Genomic DNA, 19,858 nt, shown 5'->3' with positions numbered 1-19,858 from the left:
TGAAACAAAAGGCTTTTTTCTAGCGCACAACAAAATGTAAATGTCTGTAAATGAACTGTGCTGATATTGCAAAATATATTAGGAAAGTACAAATTAATCACTTTTTTTGTAATTCTGAAGTGTGCTGGAAACATAATTGAATAAGATCACAACACACCAATACACTAGTTGATACCATTTCCACACATTGTGCACAGTAAAATTAATTGTATGCCTGTGCAAATGTAATGGTAATTTCAGTTGAAAGTCCACACAGAACCGGAGTTCGGGTGTGGCACCCGGCGCTGCAGTCTTCGGGATCAAGACCACTGGGCTGGTCCAAGGACTCCTGGAGGACTCAAATCACTCCTAGCACAAGCATCTTTGAGACCTCCTCTTTGATGCAAGCCTTCACCCTGTCAGTTACCCTGTAAGTTTTATGCTTCACAGGTAAGCTGTCTCTTGTGTCCACATCATGGACGCACCAATCTGTGACACCAGGAACCAGGTAGAACAGATCAGAAAACTGTCCCAGCAACTTGCGGCAGTCATTCTGTTGCTCATGGGTCAGTGTGGAAGAGAGGTTAACACCATCCACTGACCCATCTTGCTCTGAGGCTGACAGGAGGTCAGGAAGAGGCGCAGCCTCCTCCTCTATCCCAGCATCTGTTGCCAAGAGCATGCCCACTTCAGACCTCTCCAAGTAGGGCTTAAGGCGTTTGACATGTAGGACCCTCAAGGGGTTCCTAGGAGACTGCAAGTCCACCAAGTAGGTAACTGGACTCTTGCGCTCCACATCCTCAAATGGTCTGGTCCACTTATCCTGGAGCGCGCAAGGCTCCACTTGGGCCATGACCCACACTTTCTGGCCAGGTTGAAGCTCTACCAGAGTGGCATTCTGGTCATACCAGCGCTTCATCTCCTCCTGGCTGGCTTCAAGATTCACCTCAGTGAGTTGCCTGAAACGCCTAGTCTGGTTTCTGAAGGCCAGCATGAAGCTATATACATCCTGGGGAGGTTTCCTGGGAGATTGCTCCCAGCCTTCTTTGACCAGACTCAGAGGTCCTCTGACTGGGTGTCCATAGAGAAGCTCAAAGGGACTGAACCCTAGAGATTTCTGTGGCACCTCAAGGTATGCAAACAACAGCCATGGTAAGAGGACATCCCACTTACGCCTCATGGGTTCCTCAAGACCCATTATCATGCCCTTTAGGGTCGGTTGAACCTTTCAACCAATCCTTTTCCTTCGGGGGTGGTAAAGAGTGGTGAACTTATAAGACACCACACTCTTGCCACAGGGACTTCATATACTTGGAAAGGAAGTTGGTACCCCGGTCAGACACTACCTTGCGAGGGAATCCTATGCGTGGTAAAATTCCCATCAGTGCTCTGCCCACCACGGGGGCCATCACTGTCCTCAGAGGTAAGGCTTCCGGGTACCGGGTGGCATGGTCCACCAAGACCAGGATGAATCTGTTGCCCATGGCTGTCTTGGGGTCCAGTGGCCCCACAATGTCAATCCCCACCAGCTCAAAGGGGGTACTGACCACAGGGAATGGCTGGAGTGGAGCCTTGTGCCCACGAGAGAAGGGCACTCCCTCTGCTCCTTGCAGAATTCTTCCCTGGATGGGCCTCCTTCTTGCTGCCAATGGGTCAGCTCAGGCAGGTCCCCCAGTTCAGCTACTTGCTCCCCGGTAGGCTCCAGGGCATCCCCTCAGGGTCTACCTCCCCCTGGTCCATGGGAACTTTGGGGGTCGGTTTCCCCGTGCCCCCGCCACTTCTCTCTAAGGCAGGTTCCTGGGCCTCCCTCTCAGGCTCCAGGTCCTCTTGAGAACCCCTACTGGCTGACATTGACCGGGTGGTCACGCACGCCCAGTCAGGCAGTCCAACCATTTTCAAGTGAGTTGTTTTCTCCACCTTTTCCCAAGGGGAGCTCTCCAAATCGTTCCCCAACAACCAGTCAACGGGCATAGTGGGCCTCACAGCTACCTGAAGAGTACCAGAGACCCCCCCCACTCAAAGGGAACCTGAGCCATTGGACAATGACTCTCTGTGTTGTCGGCGGCAACAACTCGGCAAAATGCATGGGGGATAATCTGCTCTTGAGACACCAGGTGACACCGGACAGCTGTCACACTGACTCCTGTATCTCTAAGAGCCTCCACCTTTTGGTCATTGATGGTCACTCGCTGCCCATATTTCTTAGTGTTCCTGGGCAGCTGAGGTTCTGAGACCATCTCACAGTCTCCTAAAGAGACAAGGGTCACCTGTGCGGGACCCCACCCACCTTGGACATAAATCTCCTCCCCCTAGGTTACACTAGCCATCTGCCGGGGCGGAGCACCAGTGGGTGCTGGTTTACCAAACAGGCGGCACCTGGGGTCACTTGCCTTGTGACCCAGGTCGCCTGGGGGACAGGACTACCTGTCGGGGCCCCTTGCTTCTACTCAGGGGGAGCCTGGGAACCTTTCCCTTGGTTCCCTTGTGAATTACTTTGGGGCCCTTTGTAGAACTCCTTCTGTTTACCCTTGTCCCCCCCACTCTTCTGCTGGGGACCCTGCCCACCTTTGGCTAAGTCTCCCACGTGACCCTTGTGGACCCGAGTGCTCACCCAGCGGTCCGCCTCCTCAGCAAGCTTCCTAGGGTTAGTCAGCTTGCTATCTATCAGATGCTGGCACAGCTCTGGAGAACAATTATCAGACAAGTGTTCCCATGCAATCAAATCAAAGAGACCTTGAAAATCATTAACCTCGCTGCCCTTTACCCAACCATCCAATGCTCTGCAAAAGAAAGTGACATATTCAACCCAAGTACTGTTTTTTAACTTTTTGCATTTCCTGAACCTCTGCCTATAGAGCTCAGGTGTCAAACCATATCTAGACATCAATGCATCTTTCATGTGGCTGTATGAATTGTGGACTTCAGAAGGCAAGTTTAACAATGTGTCCCGCCCCTCACTAAGGAACCTTACCCACAACCCGCTCCCCAATCTCTCTCAGGGACCCGGTGGGAAGACATTTCTACCTCATAGGCTCTGAACCACTGACCAATATCATCATTTTTGTAATACTCTTTCACCACATCCTTGGGAATATACACTCTACTTTCTGTATATACTGACGGTATGCTGCCACCAGAGGGAGTAACTTCTAAACTTTTGGTTTTAAACTCCAACTCCCTCAAAACTTTTTCATGCTCAAACTACATTTTCTTTTCCTCTATGTCTAACCTTTTATTTTCTAATTCCAGTTGCCTATTCACCTTGAACTTGGGCATCTCCATTTCATGCCTCTTTGATCTCTCTCTGTCCTCCAACTCCTGTGGAAACAGACTTTTTTTAGAACCAATGCTACCTGCAGAGGAAGGTACTTTCCTTCCTCTTGAGCCCAATGGCTCTTCCTGTTGTACTTCTGCATGGTCATCCCCCTCCTCAATTTCAGGGGTTTTCCTTGCTTCTACCCAGGCCCTCAGCACCTTGTAAAAATCTTCTTTCTTGGTGCACCCAACAGTGTAAACCTTAAATTTCTTGCAAAAATACTTCAGCTGCTTCACTTTGTAGCTTTCTAGCCTCTCTTCTTCCCATTCACACTACATGGAGGCCATGGATTCTGTATCTCCAATGACAACTGAATCAGGCATCTTTCAAAAATAGAATAAAAATCCAAAAAGGAATCTACCAAAAAGTATGTGGTTGCGTTATGGTCTGCACTCACTAAGTAGTGTTCACCAGTCACTGTACATAAGTCACAAATGCAAATCCAAAATCCTTTCCGCTGACCACAAATGTTAGATTTGGGGGTCTCTAGTTGGCACAGGTAGGTACTTGTGACAAATAGAGACCCTTCCCTCTAGTCAGGATAAGGGGATTACACTCCTAAAATAACCCCTGCTCCTCCCTTGGTAGCTTGGCACGAGCAGACAGGCTTAACTCAGAGGCGGTGTGTTAAGCATTTGTGACCACATACAGTAACCCAGTGACCCAGTGACAACACTACAGATGGACACCACACAAGGTTTTATATAAAAAATAATTAAACTTTATATAGAGTTACCACAAGATCATCAACGACAAAAATACACAATACTGTTACTTTAAGATGGTAGATTTGAGCTTAGTTCAGTTCAGTTCAGTTCCTAGATGCGACACTTTGTGTCAATGTACCTTAGGTTGCGTTGCGCTTCCACGACAAGCAAAGTCGCAGCGAGGGAAATGTGGCAAAGTTCAGGTGCAAAGAAATAAAGACATGAAGATTTTCCAGATGCGGCACGCTTCTCAGGGATGCGAGAAGTTCTCGGTTCGAGGCGTGGACTGCAGCGGCGACACCCTTGTTCCGCGATTCGACGGCAGCAAATCCACTTGCGGCACTCTTCTCCCACGAGGCGTGAAGCTTCCGCACGATGCGATAACTATAGCGGCGACATCCGCGATGCGACGGCAGCAGCTCCGATGGCGGCACGCTTCTCGGGGATGCAAGGCGCTTTTCTTCTATGCGGTGCAGTGCGACAGTTCCAGCTGCGACACCCTCCCTTGGAGTTGCGACGGCAGGCACAGCAACAGCGACACGCTCCGACCTTGTTGCGAGATTCTTCTCTTGATGCGGTGCAATGCGACAGCTACAGCGGCGACACCCTCCTTTGGAGTTGCGACGGCAGCAGCAGTGATGGCGACACGCTTCCTCTTTGTTGCGGCACGCTTCTCTCTGATGCAGTGCAGTGCGACAGTTCCAGCGGCGACACCCTCCTTCGGAGTTGCGACGGCAGGCACAGCGACGGCGACACGCTTCTTCTCGATGCGTCGTGCTTCCAGCTCCTTGGGACACGCAGTACATCAGAAGGCTCAAAAACAGCTGCAGGCGCTTCCAAATAACTCTGGGGATCTGGGGGTGAACTCTGTTGACCCTGAGGCTTCAGCAGGAGGCAAGCTCTTTTCCAAGCCCTTGGAGATCCTTCACAAGTTGAAAGCAAAGTACACAAAGTTCCTTTCTCCTTCCTTTGGCAGTAAGGCAACCACTGCAGGCCAATCCCCCAAGCAGTACTTCAGCTTGGGAATAGTCTCTCCTCAGTTTCTTCAGGTTCCTCTCCTCAGTAAAGGTTTCTTCTTGTAGTCCAAAGTGATCTAATTTCATGGGATCAGGGTCCCAATATTTATACCCTAAAATCCTTTGTTCTCTGAGGGGAGAGGGGCCTGTGCCGAGTCCAAACCAGTTCTGAAGCACTCTGTTTACCAGACTTCTCCTTTCCTTTCACAGTGCAGGGCACGCACATCAGACAGGATGTGGAGCCAGCATTGTGGAGGGCAAGTACAGTCCTGGAGCACTTTGTTTACAGGACTCCTTCTTATCTTTCAGTGTGCACGGCGGAGACATCAGCCGCTCCCCAGGAGGTGGAGCCAGCATTGTGGAAGGCAGGCACAGCCCTATTCAAGGTTCAGGTGCAATTCCTCCCTCCCATCTAGATGCAGATCTCTCTATTCACCACTGGGTGACTCATCTTGTCTCTTAGAATTCCCCAGCCCTGTCACTCACAAAACTAGACAAAGTAATACACAACCTAGCAGAGGCAGGCTTGAAAGGTTAGGCAAGCAAATACCTACTATCTAAAAGTGGTATTTGCAAACACAGAATATTAAAACCAACTTCACTAAACGTTGTATTTTATCATTCTGAGTTCAGGCATACTAAACTCAAATTTCTACCATGTTCTCTGAGACCGTTAGGATTGTAAACATGTAATAATCTAACAGCCCATTCTGGCCTATGGAGAACAGATAGCCTTGCATTAGTGAAAAACGAAAATGGCTGTAATTCACTATTAGGACATGCCACACACATCAGGGCCTGTCCTACCTTATACTTAGAATGCACCCTGCCCTTTGGCCTACCATAGGGGTGACTAATATGAAGAAAAGGGAAGGTTTAGGGACTGGCAAGTGGGTACACTTACCCAGTCAATATGACAGTACCAAACTGCACACAGGCTCTGCAATGGCAGACCTTAGACACATTTTACATGGCTGCTTCTGTGGGTGGCACAAGCAGTGCTGCAGGCCCATCAGCAGCATTTGGATTTACAAGCCCTGGGCACACTCAGTGCACTGTACTAGGGTCTGACAAGTAAACCAAATAGCCAAACATGGAACCACTGATTAGTACATCAATTTACAATAGGGAGCACTTGCACTGTGGCACTGGATAGCAGTGGTACAGTGCCCAAAGCATCTAATACCAGCAAAACATTACATGAGGCAACAGCAAAAAAAGAAGGGAGGCCCACGCCAATGGTGCCAGGTCTAACAACACTCTATCGACACACCACTCTATGACACACCCCTCCATTCTACTGAACTCCACTCTATGCCCCCCCACTCCACAACACTTATCCCACCCCACTCTACTCCAACCTACCCCTACCTCCAAACTCCATTTCATCTACCCCACTCCAGTCTACCCGAATGTATCCTACTCTATTCTAGTCTACTCTAGTCCATTCCAATCTAGCACACTCCACCCCATTCTTCCGCACTGCACTCAGCCTATCCCACTACACTCCAAGGTATCCCAATGTACCCTACTCCATTCTAATCTAGTCCACTGTACCCCACTCCCCTCCAATCTACTCCAGTATACCGCTCTCCACTCCACTCCAGTCTACCCATATCCACCCCACTCTAATCTACCCAAATCCACTCCAACCTACCACACTCCACTATAGTCTCCACACCACTCCAATCTACAGCAAACCAATCTACTCCAATCTCCCCCTCTCCCATCTACCCGACTCCACTACAATCTACCCCAATCCACTCAACCCCAGTCCACCCCACTTCACTCAAATCTATTCTACCTACCCCAATCTTCCTCACTGCACTGAGTCTATCCCACTACACTCCAACGTATCCCAATCTACCCTACTCCATTCCAATCTACTCCAATCTACGCCACTCCAATCCAGTCTACCCAACTCCACCCCAATCTATCCTACATTAATCTACCCCATCCCAATATATTCCACTTCAACATTCTGTACTCCACTCTACCCCACTCCACCCTACTCAAGTCCAATCTACCCCACTCCAGTCCAATCTACCCCACTCGACTCCAGTCTACCTCAACCTATTCCATTGTACCCCACTCCTTTCTATCCCACTCTACCCCAATTCATTCCGTTCTATCCCATTGTACCCAACTCCTATCTACGCCACTCCTCTCCTTTCTGCCCCACCTTAGTCCAATTAATTTAAATCTTTCCCAGTCATCCAAGCACAAGGCCAATGTAAATGTCAAAGTATCATTCGAAAGGAGGTTATAACTATCTATTTGTACACCAGCAGTGTTCTAAGAACTGAATACAAGAAAAGCAACTTTAGTAACATAAGGAGTTCCCCAATAGCCAAGGTTTGTGGAGGGCTAGTGATACAGTAGTGGTCAAATGTATTCTTTCATGCTCTCCTAGATAGCCAGATTTTACTCTAAAAGTGGGTGTATGTGAACAAAGTGTGATACCAGGGACATAAGCAATAGTGAGAAGTGCCTATTTACTTCCACCTTCCGCTGTAAAGGGGATGGCAACAGAGTGTGGGACACAGTGAGTGGGTAGTATGTAAGTCATGTGTAAGGTGGGTAAAGATCTCCAGTACCATCTGGGGGGGCATTAAGTAGTTGTTTCTTCCCTCTATCAGAGCAATGCATAGCTCATCCTGTACTCTATCAGGAATTTATGAAGACCATGTGCTTCCTCCCTGTGTAGGGCTGTGATTGAGTCTTTCTCCCAGTAAAGCTTAAGCTTAGTCAAGAGGGGAAGCGAGGAGTGATAGCAGTGCTTTATAGAACTGCGATTTATAGAACAGTGCCTGCATATAGTTGGGTGATGTTGGTGCTGTGGCAGTGATATTCCAAAGTTTACATAGCTGCGCTAGAAGCTGTGTGTCAGGAATGCTCCGAAAGAGAGGTTGGAGCTATTCTGCAACGATTTAAAGGGGGCTATCACCCCATTTGCAAAGAGGTACCCTACTGTGGTAAGGCTAGCTTGGGTCCATCGAGCTGTTATCGCTTTGTTGTGAATGTGTGGGTGTGAAAATAAGAGAGAAAGGGATGTACCAACTGCGTACAGTGTAGTGTTAGAGGTCTGGTGGAGGATCGACCAGTGATAATGCTGCACTACCCTAATGAGTCGGGGTTGATCGATCCGCGGTCTAGTTAGATGTCGGAACAAATTTGCCCTTTGGTCCAAAGTATTAGAGCTCAGTCAATCATCCAGTTCATTTAAATGTAAGCTGACAAGCCAGCTGAAGATCCATTCTGTTTGCGCAGGAGGTAACAGAGCTCAAAATCAGGTGCCCCATGTCCTCCGTGGTTCTTCTGTCATTTCAGGGTGGCGAGAACTGCTCCAGGGCTGCTCTCATTCCAGATCGGATCATGTAGTAGGGTATCCATCTCTTTAAAATGTGACTGAAGAAGCACACAGGGTTGATTGGTATAATAATTTAGCAGTCAGGGTAGCAACACCATTTTTGCCACTGCAATTCTACTCACTGTTATTAATGGGAGGCATAATGTGGATATTTTCCTAGACAGTTATATACACAATAAGCAAATACAGAATATGTGTCTCATAAATCGTGTATTGACAATGTCAAACAAACACAAACAATTGAGTTGAAACAGTTTAAAAAAAAAAGTTATGTGGTTTTATTCAATACTTAATATATAAAGATAAAAACAGTACAAATATTCAACACATTGTATTCATTATTAAAGAAATAAAAATACAAATCATGTATGTGACAATTATATTTCAAAAAGTATAATCCAATGATTAGAGCTGTGGCAGAGCTGTATACTGTTGGACGCGCGTTTCGGCGTTTGTGATGCCTTAGTCAGGAAGTAAGGCCACAAATTCATAAAATTCATAAAAACATTACTCAAATGAATAATCCTATAGTTGTTTGACATAGTAGTAAGTTTTATGGGGTCTGAATTTCAATTTAAGAACAGACAATCAGGAAATTGGACACATATTTATAATGTAATAATCTTCAGTATGCCTTCAAACTAACAGATACTCAAAAATGCAAATCATTGATATATGTATCAAGGATGTTATACTCCATATCTGGCTATAATGGCCATGAGGGTATATTATGCTCTATCAGCTGAAAATAGCAAAGTACAAATTCGACATGTTGGTATTAATCAAATCAGAAAATTAGACAGAGCGATAGATGTGAGAATAACTAGGATTGGCTAGGGTATGTTATACAGAGATGGAGTCCTTGGTAAACCGGTGATATTCTTATCTTAATAGCTGTATTGAGGATATATCTCTCATAGATATCAAATAATTTATCACATAAACATAGCTATAAGAGTTAGGTATAGTTCGGTAGATGGAAAGAGATAAGTCCCAAATGACCCAGAACAGATTGTGTCATGAAGAGAATTGTTAATGAAAAATGACTATTACATATAATACCTGTATAGCTATGACAGGAAGCCTGGATGTATATGAGGAGCTGAATGCTTCTGTATAGGAAATGTACCTAGTAATATTGGGTGATAAGTAGGTATAATCATTAGAATATACAATGAAATTTTAATGATTTTAATTGTAATGGGCAATTTGTTACGCAAATGATGGTGAGGTTAAAATTTAGACTCCATAAAACTTACTACTATGTCAAACAACTATAGGATTATTCATTTGAGTAATGTTTATATGAATTTTAGGAATTTGTGGCCTTACTTCGTGACGAAGGCGTCACAAACGCCAAAACGCGCCTCGAACAGTATACAGCTCTGCCACAGCTCTAATCATTGAATTGTACTTTTTGAAATATAATTGTCACATACATGATTTGTATTTTTATTTCTTTAATAGTGAATACAATGTGTTGAATATTTGTAATGTTTTTATCTTTATTTATTAAGTATTGATAAAACCACATAACTCGTTTTTTTCTTTAAAAACTGTTTCAACTCAATTGTTTGTGTTTGTTTGACATTGTCTATACATGATTTATGAGACACATATTCTGTATTTGCTTATTGTGTATATAACTGTCTAGGAAGATATCCATATTGTGGTTTGTCCTGTCATAGAAGGTTTCGTATGTCAGGGGGTCCTTGTTACTTCATACGTTAATGGGAGGCATGCCAGAAGGAGATCTGGGTGCAGAGGGATCGCACCTTTTTTTCCTATGTTCCCATTTATTATTTCTGCCTCATTGTGATATGCCCATACTCCTAACAAACCTGAATGTAGTGTTCTAACATTTAGAAAGCATATTCTTTATGGAATCCCATTATGGCAGATTCCAGTGTTGCAGCAGAAAGATGGCATCCTTGTTCCTGTTTACTTTTATGTCTGAGATAATGCTGAAAGGACCCAGCTCCCAGATATACTATCCTATATGGGTTTTCACACTCCTTAGGCAAAGCAGGAGGTCATCAGCATATAAGGAATTAGTGTCTATCACCCTACCACTAGGGATACCGTATTCTCTACCAACCAAAAATGATCTGTTTGCAAAGGGTTCCATCAGCAGGGCAAATAGTAGAGGAGAAATGGGGCAGCCTTTTCTGGTACCTCTGTGTATGCACAGGACTCTGAAAGCATTTGACCAGTTTGAACTTGGGCAGTGAGAAGGGTATATAATATATATAGTAATAATGTAATCAATTTATGAAAAGGTCCTCCCTCGACACAGGGGTCCATTTCTTTGTATAAGAATCTCCAACTAAGGGAATTGAAGGACTTTTCTATATCTGTCGCCAGTACGGCTGAGTCGGGCCTCTTTGATGGGGTTGTTTCAGCAATTTTGAGCAGTCTACAAATGTTGTGAGATGTGCTTCTGCCCCATATAAAACCGCTCTAGTCAGAGTGGACTAAGCTTATCATATGTGGTGGTAATCTATTAACCAGGAATTTTCACAAAATGTTATAATATACAATTGAGAATGGAGAGAGGGTGGTATGATGAGAGTTGCTCAGGAGTTTTGCTGGTCTTTAGTAGGGCAATAACTGGTTCCTTAGTGGTGGGTGATAGAATCCTGTGAGTGAACGCTTCATTGTAGAGCTCGACCAGCTTGGGCGCCACCTGTTCTGGGAATGCATAATAACATTTGAGGGCAGGGCATCTGCCCATGGGGACTTTCCTATGAGCCAGCAGAGAATAGATCAGCTATCCTAGTTCAGCCCAATCCACACATGAAAGGGTGGGGGAGTGGAGGGTGTCCAATTAAGTTTCAATGTCGGATACTGGGCCAGTGTCAGTTTATAACATTGAGTAGTATCGAAAACAGATATCCAGGGTGAGATGTAAAAAAAAACAGTTGGGTTGCAGTCCGCTCTGTCAATCTCTGGAGTTCCCTCAGTCCGTATAGCGTCAGGCGCTATACGGACTGAGGGAACTCCACGTCTGGGCGGTTATTTCCCGCCTTTTTCGGCTTCTCCTAGAACCCAGGAGGAGGAATTATGAGAAACTACATTTGACGTCAGGATCTTCGTTATAAGGGGTACAAGGATATCTTTAGATTGCAGTGCACATCACTTCGATGGTGCACCACACACTAATTTCTATTTGCGAATTGGAGCTCAAAATAATTCTCCCTTAAAGTACTGATAGCCTTTTGTAGTACTTTGGCCAAGACCCCTTTTCTATACGATTCCTCATGTTTGAATAGCCTTATGACTATCCACGCTGATACTTATTATCCATCTTATAGTGGAGATTGACAGAGCGGACTGCAACCCAACTGGTTTTTTTTACATCTCACCCTGGATATCTATTTAATTCTTGCCCTGAAGAAGTCCCGGCTGGGACGAAACGCGTCGGCTGTCCTTTTTCTCACTGTTGAAAAAATAAATCATCAAAACAAAAACCGACTTTTTTGACATTCATATTTGTGAATCTGTGATATTTGAATTTGAGAACTTGTTCAGTTTATGGTGCACCTGTGCTTTAATTTAACTCATGTTTTAAGTTCTGTTTAGAACTGGCATTGTGTTGGCGGGTGTCGTATCGGTGTGCACATAATTCCCACCTAAAGGTTCAGATAAGGGAAATTTTGATAATATTGGCAATTTATGTATCAGGTGCATATTGATCAAGGTTCCGCCATCTACCATGTTTTAGTAGTATCGAAAACAGGCATCATTTATGAACTCCTGAGGTGACTAAGATCTGTAAAGTGACCCAGCTGCATCTGTGATTTGAGTAAATATAGTTCCTCACTAGCCTGAATTTGTCAGCCATGTGAGCAGGTGCTCTGATTTATTACCTTCTACATGCTGTCAGGTCGTATATGCTGTGTAGCCAATGCAAAGTTGTCTTTCTACCAAAGTTGTGTTGCTCTTCCCTAATGGCAAGCAAAGAAGCAAAAGAAGAAGCATCTGTGACCGATTTGTTGTTTAAGGCTCAGATGCAACTATCTATTGAGTTAAGGGTAAATTTAAACGCTTCTCATGTAGTTGAGCGAGTGAGAGACTCAACTGCATCCTTCCTGAAGTAGGTATCTATAAATTCTGTAAGTGAGTCCCGAAAAATCAGGTCCTCTACTGCAATGCATTGTAGTTTTCATGTACGAATAGGTGTTACATTCTGGCCCCAAGCCAGGTGGGTTAGTTGTGGGTTTTGGTCTGATAGAATGTGGCCAAGGTACTCTTTAATTTACATGTCGGGAACAAGGCTGCCGTGAGCTACAAAACAATCTAGTTGGACGAGAACATAGTGTATCACTGATTACTAAGAGTATTCCTGGAACTGAATGTATCTATAGTGTCACTCATCTACGAGGGTCCACTGTTGGACTCAGGTTTGTAGTACTTTTGCTGTAGTAAGCCTTGTAGTTTTGGGCAATGTGGAGTGAAAGTGGTCCATGTGTGCTTCCAATATTCCATTAATGTCCTCTCCCGGATGTATGACGTTTCAACACATGCATTTACAACGCATGCCATTACGACGCAGGTTCTACAACGCAAGTCGTTACAACGACTTGCGTTGGGGGGTGCTGAATAGTGAATAGTTTAATTTACTTTTCCAACTCCAGTCCCCGTGGATAGTAGGGAAGGTGTTGGATAGTAATTAAACTATTCCCTATCCTAGAGTGCCCCCCAGCGCAATGCGTTGTAATAACTTGCGTTGTAAAAGTTGCGTCGTAATGGTAGTGCGTTGTAAAAGTTGCGTTGTAAAGGATGTTCCCCCCTCTCCCCAGTCTATGCCTATTGGAAAAGGTAGGCATAGAATGATGGTTGCCCTGGTTTGGGTGCATAAATACTCTCCAGTATGAGAGATCTGCTTTTCAGACTACCCTAAATAAATACATATCTCCTCTTGTCGTCAATAACTTGATTGTCCATTTTGAAAGGGACCCCTGGGCCGCAAAAGAGATCAAGGTCCTTTTAACACAAGAGGAGTACCTCGTTGTAATTAATCGCCATGCCAGTTAGTCTGTGACTTTTACCACTCTTTGTGTGTGAAGTGCTTCTCGTGTATCATCGCAGTGTGGATACCCTTACGATGTAGGTGTCAGTGGATATTATATCGTTTAGTAGTGGTGGACATACCCCAGACGTTTCAAGAACCTATAGGCAGTTATTCCCAGCATTACGCGGTGTCATTGAGTTGACCTGCTGGTGCACATGAGGACCTCTGTTAAAAAGTGATTTGTGCGATAGGCAGCAGTAACCTTTAGGCTGATTGTGTGGTGTCTGATCAAGAGCATAAGACGTCCTTTCCTTGCTGGCTCGGCTTTGCAGCCAAGTTGTTTGGGCTACGAAGATCTCCTAATGGGTGATGGGGCCGTCGGATGGTATACCTGTATGAAAGTAGATGAAGTTTGGCAATAGGGACACCTTGCAGGCATTGCCCATTGTGGGCTACATATTGTGACAGTGTGCAGGAAATGGCCAGTCAGATCAGTTCATCCAATGTCTGTGGTGTGATAACAGGTAAAATTGTTGAGGTGCTACTTCCGGAGTTAGATTCGGACTCCTTAATTATGACTGCGCAGCAAGTTTGCCTATGAGATCCAAAGCCAGTGATCATCTGAAGAACACCGCAGCAGCTATGACTTCTCAGTGGTGGTGAAGGACTTGCGACAGTGTAGGAGGGTCTGGGAACGAGGTCTCCTATGGCCCCTCCTCAAATGCCTAGTTGAGGACAGAGATGATGATGGTTGCAAGTTCTCAGTTTTCTTATCGGGATCAGATCAGTATAAAGTTCGCTACTGTCATGTTCAGAGAATTATGGCATCTTTATCTCTGTAGTTAAGAATCTTGGCCACTAACGTCCGAGGAGCGGCCCCAGGAGGAGGAGGTCTGACTGGAACATGATGGGCACTTTCTACCATAAACTAGCTGGAAAGAGATTAAGGGGGTGACAGTTTGTACTAGCCAATATTCAGTGTATTGAGTGGGGGTTTGCTCCTTCTAGCCCCTCTGGCAATCCAACTATGCAGACATTGTTTGTCCAGGCTCTTCTCTCCATGTCTTCTGCTCACCCTTCAAGGAAGTGGACTTTAGTGGTGAGGCCCTGCATCTGTTTATGGAGGTCCTTAGTTTGTGGTTGAAGGTCGCTGAGTGTGGTTTCTGCTGTGTGTATTCTGTCTGACAACTTGTGTTGGTCCTTCCTACGGAGGTGAAGATCAATGGCCACGCCATCTACCTTCACCTCCAGGGTTGTTTTCATGTCCACTACTACCATCAGAATCTGTTCAAGTGTGGCTGGTGATGGATCTGTGGATTCCAGGTTGGTCAGGGCAGGCGGGCCGGGTCGTTTCAATAGAGCATCAGGTGTCGTGATGCCGGTTCAAACCACAGAGGCTCCTGTCCTTGGGTGGACTTTAGAGCGTCCTATTGGACAGCTTTGTCCGGCCTGCCTCTCCTGAAACCCAGAGATATGAGCCACCAGATGGCAGAGATGTAGAATCTAGGCGACCTCTATTGTACGAAATTAATCCAAATTCCACTCATTGGTGTAGCGTTGTGGAGCATCTCATTGCATATATTATCTCCTCCTCTGTGTGCTATAGAATTGTGGTATCCTTCAGGGGTCAAAGCTGCACCTGCAGATATGCAATATATGGGGTGTGATCAAGGCCCCAGCAGCTCAGGCATTTAAAAACCTGTGCCTTGGTGGCGCATAAATGGGCCCAGCCCAGTAATCATGTAAGGCTGTGTCACATGCCTTGGATTAATCCAGGAGGTTGATGAATTGCTAAACCCCCAGCTTAGGAAATGGGGGGACCTCCGCCTACAGGTATAAGCGGCACTGTAGTCAACTGCACTCTGCCCCTGGCTCCCAAATAGATGCAGGGGGGCACATGGGATGCACTGGGAAAAAGGGGCTGTATACTGAGCATGCAGCTCCCGAGTCACGCTCACTTCAGCAGCCTGAGTCTGCTTTCACCTTCGTCACAGTTCTGCGGCAGACCCGCAGCTCCTAAGTAGCCACAGGAGTGCAAGCCTTTACTGGAGCTCCCTTGATGGCAGCAGTTTCAGCCAACGGCAATCCAGTATTATCCCAATGGTGTAGGAGGCCAGATTTGCTCTGCCCATCGCTCGGCTGTTTCTGCAGTGACTCTGAAGGTCGAGAAGGCAGTACGCTGAGGACCACATTCTAGGATGAGTTAAATGCTGTCCAGCACAACTTCCCATGACCCAAGGTAGCCCAGTCACTCCCTACTTTCGGCTCCAGGGTGGGCTATGCTGCACAGAGGCTGGAGGGAACCGGGTTGGTAGTGGAGCTCCTCAGGGTGCATCCGCCATGTTTTGTGACCAGGCCACGTCCCTCAGAGGTGTCTTTTCTGATACACATCCTCTCCTATCCTCTCCTCTCACAAAAATGTTGCTGGTAAGTGGAGTGACCAACCAACACACACAGAAATAGTGGAAACGGGGACAGACAGTAGAACATGGGAGAGTGTGCATGTGGGGAGCACTTATGGCCTTATTTAGAGTTTGGCGGACATGGTACATTATCTAAAACACCATGGAAGCCCCTAGCCCCTTATTTAGAGCCCCATTGACAATAATACACTTATAAAATGATGAATGACACATCGGTTACATTTTTTACAGACTTTCATGCATGCGAAACTCTAAATAAGCCGTTAATATTTATAAATTCATTGCAAAGTGTACAAACCGTCATTCACCATTCTCTGTCACAACGTTTGTTAACATGTCTATCACTGATAGGAATGAGGAGCACTGATGTAACATGAGTATGGAAATCCATAGGAGAAATAAAAGCTTTGTAAGTCTTTGTGCTTTTGTATTTAGTCTCACAATTTACACAATGTATTAAACTGAATGGTTTTAAAAATGTAATATTCTAAGTTTTATCACTTTTATTTATAGGATCTGGTGATGACACAAGAGCTTGGGGTCCACCGTTTGTTGGAACTGAGAGCGCGTACTTTCTTAGTATTAACCGAAACAAAAAGGTAAGTGATAGTAATTTTTTGTTTCATGTAGCAAACTTTAATCATTTTAACTAAGGTTTTTAGCAAACAGCAGATACATATTAGCCACAGAAAAATACATAAATAATACATACCACAGTGCTACTTTGCATTTATAATAATAATAATAATACTGAATTTTATAAAGCGCGAGCGGCTACCTCCGAAGGAAGTGTCCCGGTGCTCGGTGAGCAGTAAAAACCACAATGATAGTAGTTAAGATTATTGCGTGAAAAGCCAGGTTTTCAGTAGTCTCCTAAAACTGGGTTCAGAGGATGCCTGTTGTATTTCAGGCGGCAGGGTATTCCAGAGGAGTGCCGTGCTTGCGGAAAAGGTTCTGCCGCCCAAGCGAGCCCTTTTCACTTGAGGGACGCGAAGATGAACCTGGTGATTGGAGCGGAGGAGTCTAGCCTGGGAGTATCTAGGCAGTCGTGTTTTTAGATAGTTCGGGCAGGTTCCGTGTAAGGCTCTGTAGGCCAGAGTGAGAGCCTTGAATTTTATCCGGCTGGCCACAGGTAGCCAGTGTAGCAAGCGTAAATGTGGAGAAATGTGGTGTTTAAAAGGAACATGCCTTAACAGTCTTACAGCCGAGTTTTGAACGGTTTGCAACCTTTGTATAAAAAAATTTGGGAGGCCTAAATAGAGGCCATTGGCATAATCAAGCCTCGAGGTGACCATGGCATGGATCACCGTCTTTCGGCATCCCTCCGGCAGCAGTTGAAGAAATCTCCGTAGGTTCCTAAGTTTGCTTAGGCATCCTCCGGCGACCTGCTGTATGTGAGGGGCAAAAGTAGTCCTCATTTCTGAGGACTACTGTTGTGCTTCTAAATAACCCTTTGAATTAAAAAATGGCGAACTTTGTATAGTGACATATAAATGTATTTACTGACTTATATTTGACTAGCTAGGAATGCAAGGGTTTTGGGTGCCTGGAAGAATAGGCGAGTGGGGGTGGAGTGGGGAGATAACATTTGGTAAAATGGGACCTCTATCCCTCCTTTACACATCAGGCTGCACTCGGCATTGAAAAATTAGAAGTGAGGATGTAGACACCCCCACGTTCCCCAAAGATAGGGAAGATCAATAGCTAGTGCATGACCCCCCCCTTAAAACTTCCTAGCCCGAAAAACCTTCAATGAGCATGCGCAAAATAAAACCAAAGCACCTGGTGGGCGTGCAGCAACTCAATAATGGACATGCAACATCTGCTTTAGTTATGATGATGTACTCTTCGTCCATGATAACCACCCAAACTGGTTTGCAAACTCTGCATAGGCTCTGGAAGTAGGGTTTGGGAGGTGTTGCCACGCACCCAAAATACACAAAGTGTGTGAGAGGGGCCCCTTAAACACCAAAGGAGTAGGGCACCAACTAGACTGTCGTCAAGAACAAATCCCCTTTAGGTATACTTCACAAAACAGAGCCAAATCACTCTCCCCATCCATATTATCGCCAGGGCATAACACCATCAAAGGCTCAACATATCCACAATATGAAAATATTTTATTAAAAATCTTCAAATATTCATAAACAGAAGATCATTATACATAATTAAAAAAGATAAAAACATACACAGATTTCAATCTACACAATTGATCATAGGGATAAATTGCTAGAAAATTCTTTATAATCTACAGAAGGCTAAACATTAGACCAAGATCATCTGTGAAACATCGACAATTTGATACATTTGATATTGGGAGTTTTAACAAATGTCACCACAACCTACAGTTCGCCTTTTTATAGTATGCATCGACGCGTTTCGGGGGAATTCTGTACCACCTTCCTCAGGACAAAGATATAGTCACTCCCATATGAACATATGACTTAAGTTTAAATGAAAATCCTAGTTCTGCTGATCGTGTTGTGAGACGTAAGTCCCTGACACTTCAAATTATATTGCACTTTTTTAATCTTGCATGTTTGTCAATACAGTGTCCAGTATTAATTTAAAAAAAGCTATGACTTCTCGAATTTCTTAAAACCAGTCCTTTTCTTGGATACAAGAGATGTGACCCAATCAGGCCCAGTGTGTTGTATCTTATTCCACACGATATTGCCAAGATTCGGGGCGGAAAACCTCTGAAGTCAAAGCAGGTCTCCCTCAAGAGAATCTGTAGCCTCAGCGACGCGCGACTGAAGCTTTGCGAGTTGTGCTACTGTTGGCTGCACCCTTGCGTCGTGTGTTTGTCTCTTTTGTTTTTAAACCTTTACTTTTATGTTCTAAAATATTTTAAATACCTTGCTGCCAGGAAGCTCTTCTTACCTTGATTGCGCCGCACGCCTACTGCTCCGACCCCGGTCCACCGCAGCTGATTGCTGTTTGGAGGGCGGACTGGGCAGAGCGAGACACGCCCCCCCTGACGCTAGCCTTGCCAGGTATAAGTTCAGCTCATGTTAAGAACGCGTAGCGGACGCGCGCAGGTGGTGCGTCAAAGGCAAGCCCGTCTGCGCCCGTCCGCGCCTGGCCGGGCCCAGGGGCCACGGACCCTGGCCAAACTATCAGCTATTCACCCAGGAAGCTAAAATCACTTAAACCATCAGATAGACTTTGTTCCCCCTTGGACCCCACCACTTACAGTTGCATCTTAACCAACGGTATCTTTGAATCTCCGATAGAACATGCCCTTCCCAGTGGTCAAAGCCCACATCCTCCTGCAGTTGCCAAACTCACAGCAAACCGCCCTCCACTTCCTTTATCTCAACACGCTTTCTTTGGGTAAACACCAACTTGACATTTTTCTGCTGCTTACTTCTGACAAACCAGATGTCCTTTTAATTACTGAAACCTGGTTAACCGAGGATTCTCTACCTGACATCTTAGCAGCCCTCCCATCCGACTATTACATCTTGTCGGTAAACCAGACGTCTGGGAAGGCGGGAGGTGGGGTCGCTGCCATAATTAACAAAAATTTTAAAGTTTCCACTATGACCTCTCTTATCCTCCCCGAGGTCGAGAATATGGTCATAAAACTTGATATGGACACAGGATCCCTGGTGTTAGTTCTCATCTACCGCCCCCCCTCAAGCAATGCCTACCTTCCCCACCTCTTTAGGTGAACAAATGGCTTCCTTAGTGATAAACTATGAGAAGGTGCTCCTCATCGGGGACCTGAACTACTGGTTCAATTATGCCTCCGGGGGACCCCACGCTGCTGAACTATCTGAACTTATATCCAACTTAAATCTAGTCCAGCACCTACACAACCCTACTCATGTAAAGGGACATATTCTGGATCATATCTGGGCCCGCAATATCTCGCTCTCAACACCATTAATTACCCCAATCATTTGGTCAGATCACCATCTGATACAATTCACTATCATTTCCAGCAGCTATAAAAACCCCTCCTCTTCGGCGGGTGGTATAACCAGGAAATGGAAATCCTTAAATAAACTGATTTCGTTAATACCTT

General features: G+C 45.3%; 1 protein-coding gene across 2 annotated transcripts in view; it reads left to right on the top strand.

Annotated features, from left to right (window-relative positions):
- SUGCT (succinyl-CoA:glutarate-CoA transferase) overlaps positions 1-19,858 on the top strand; it is a 3,526,579-nt gene that overhangs the window by 92,566 nt on the left and 3,414,155 nt on the right. For both annotated transcript variants that reach the window (XM_078688200.1, XM_078688201.1), the window contains exon 4: positions 16,339-16,424. In XM_078688200.1, coding sequence (XP_078544326.1) covers positions 16,339-16,424 — 86 coding nt within the window. The remainder of the gene's footprint in view (positions 1-16,338; positions 16,425-19,858) is intronic.

This window comes from Lissotriton helveticus, chromosome 4_1 (assembly GCF_964261635.1).
Source record: "Lissotriton helveticus chromosome 4_1, aLisHel1.1, whole genome shotgun sequence".
Taxonomy (NCBI): Eukaryota; Metazoa; Chordata; class Amphibia; order Caudata; family Salamandridae; genus Lissotriton; species Lissotriton helveticus.
This window is presented reverse-complemented; position numbering and strand designations above follow the sequence as displayed.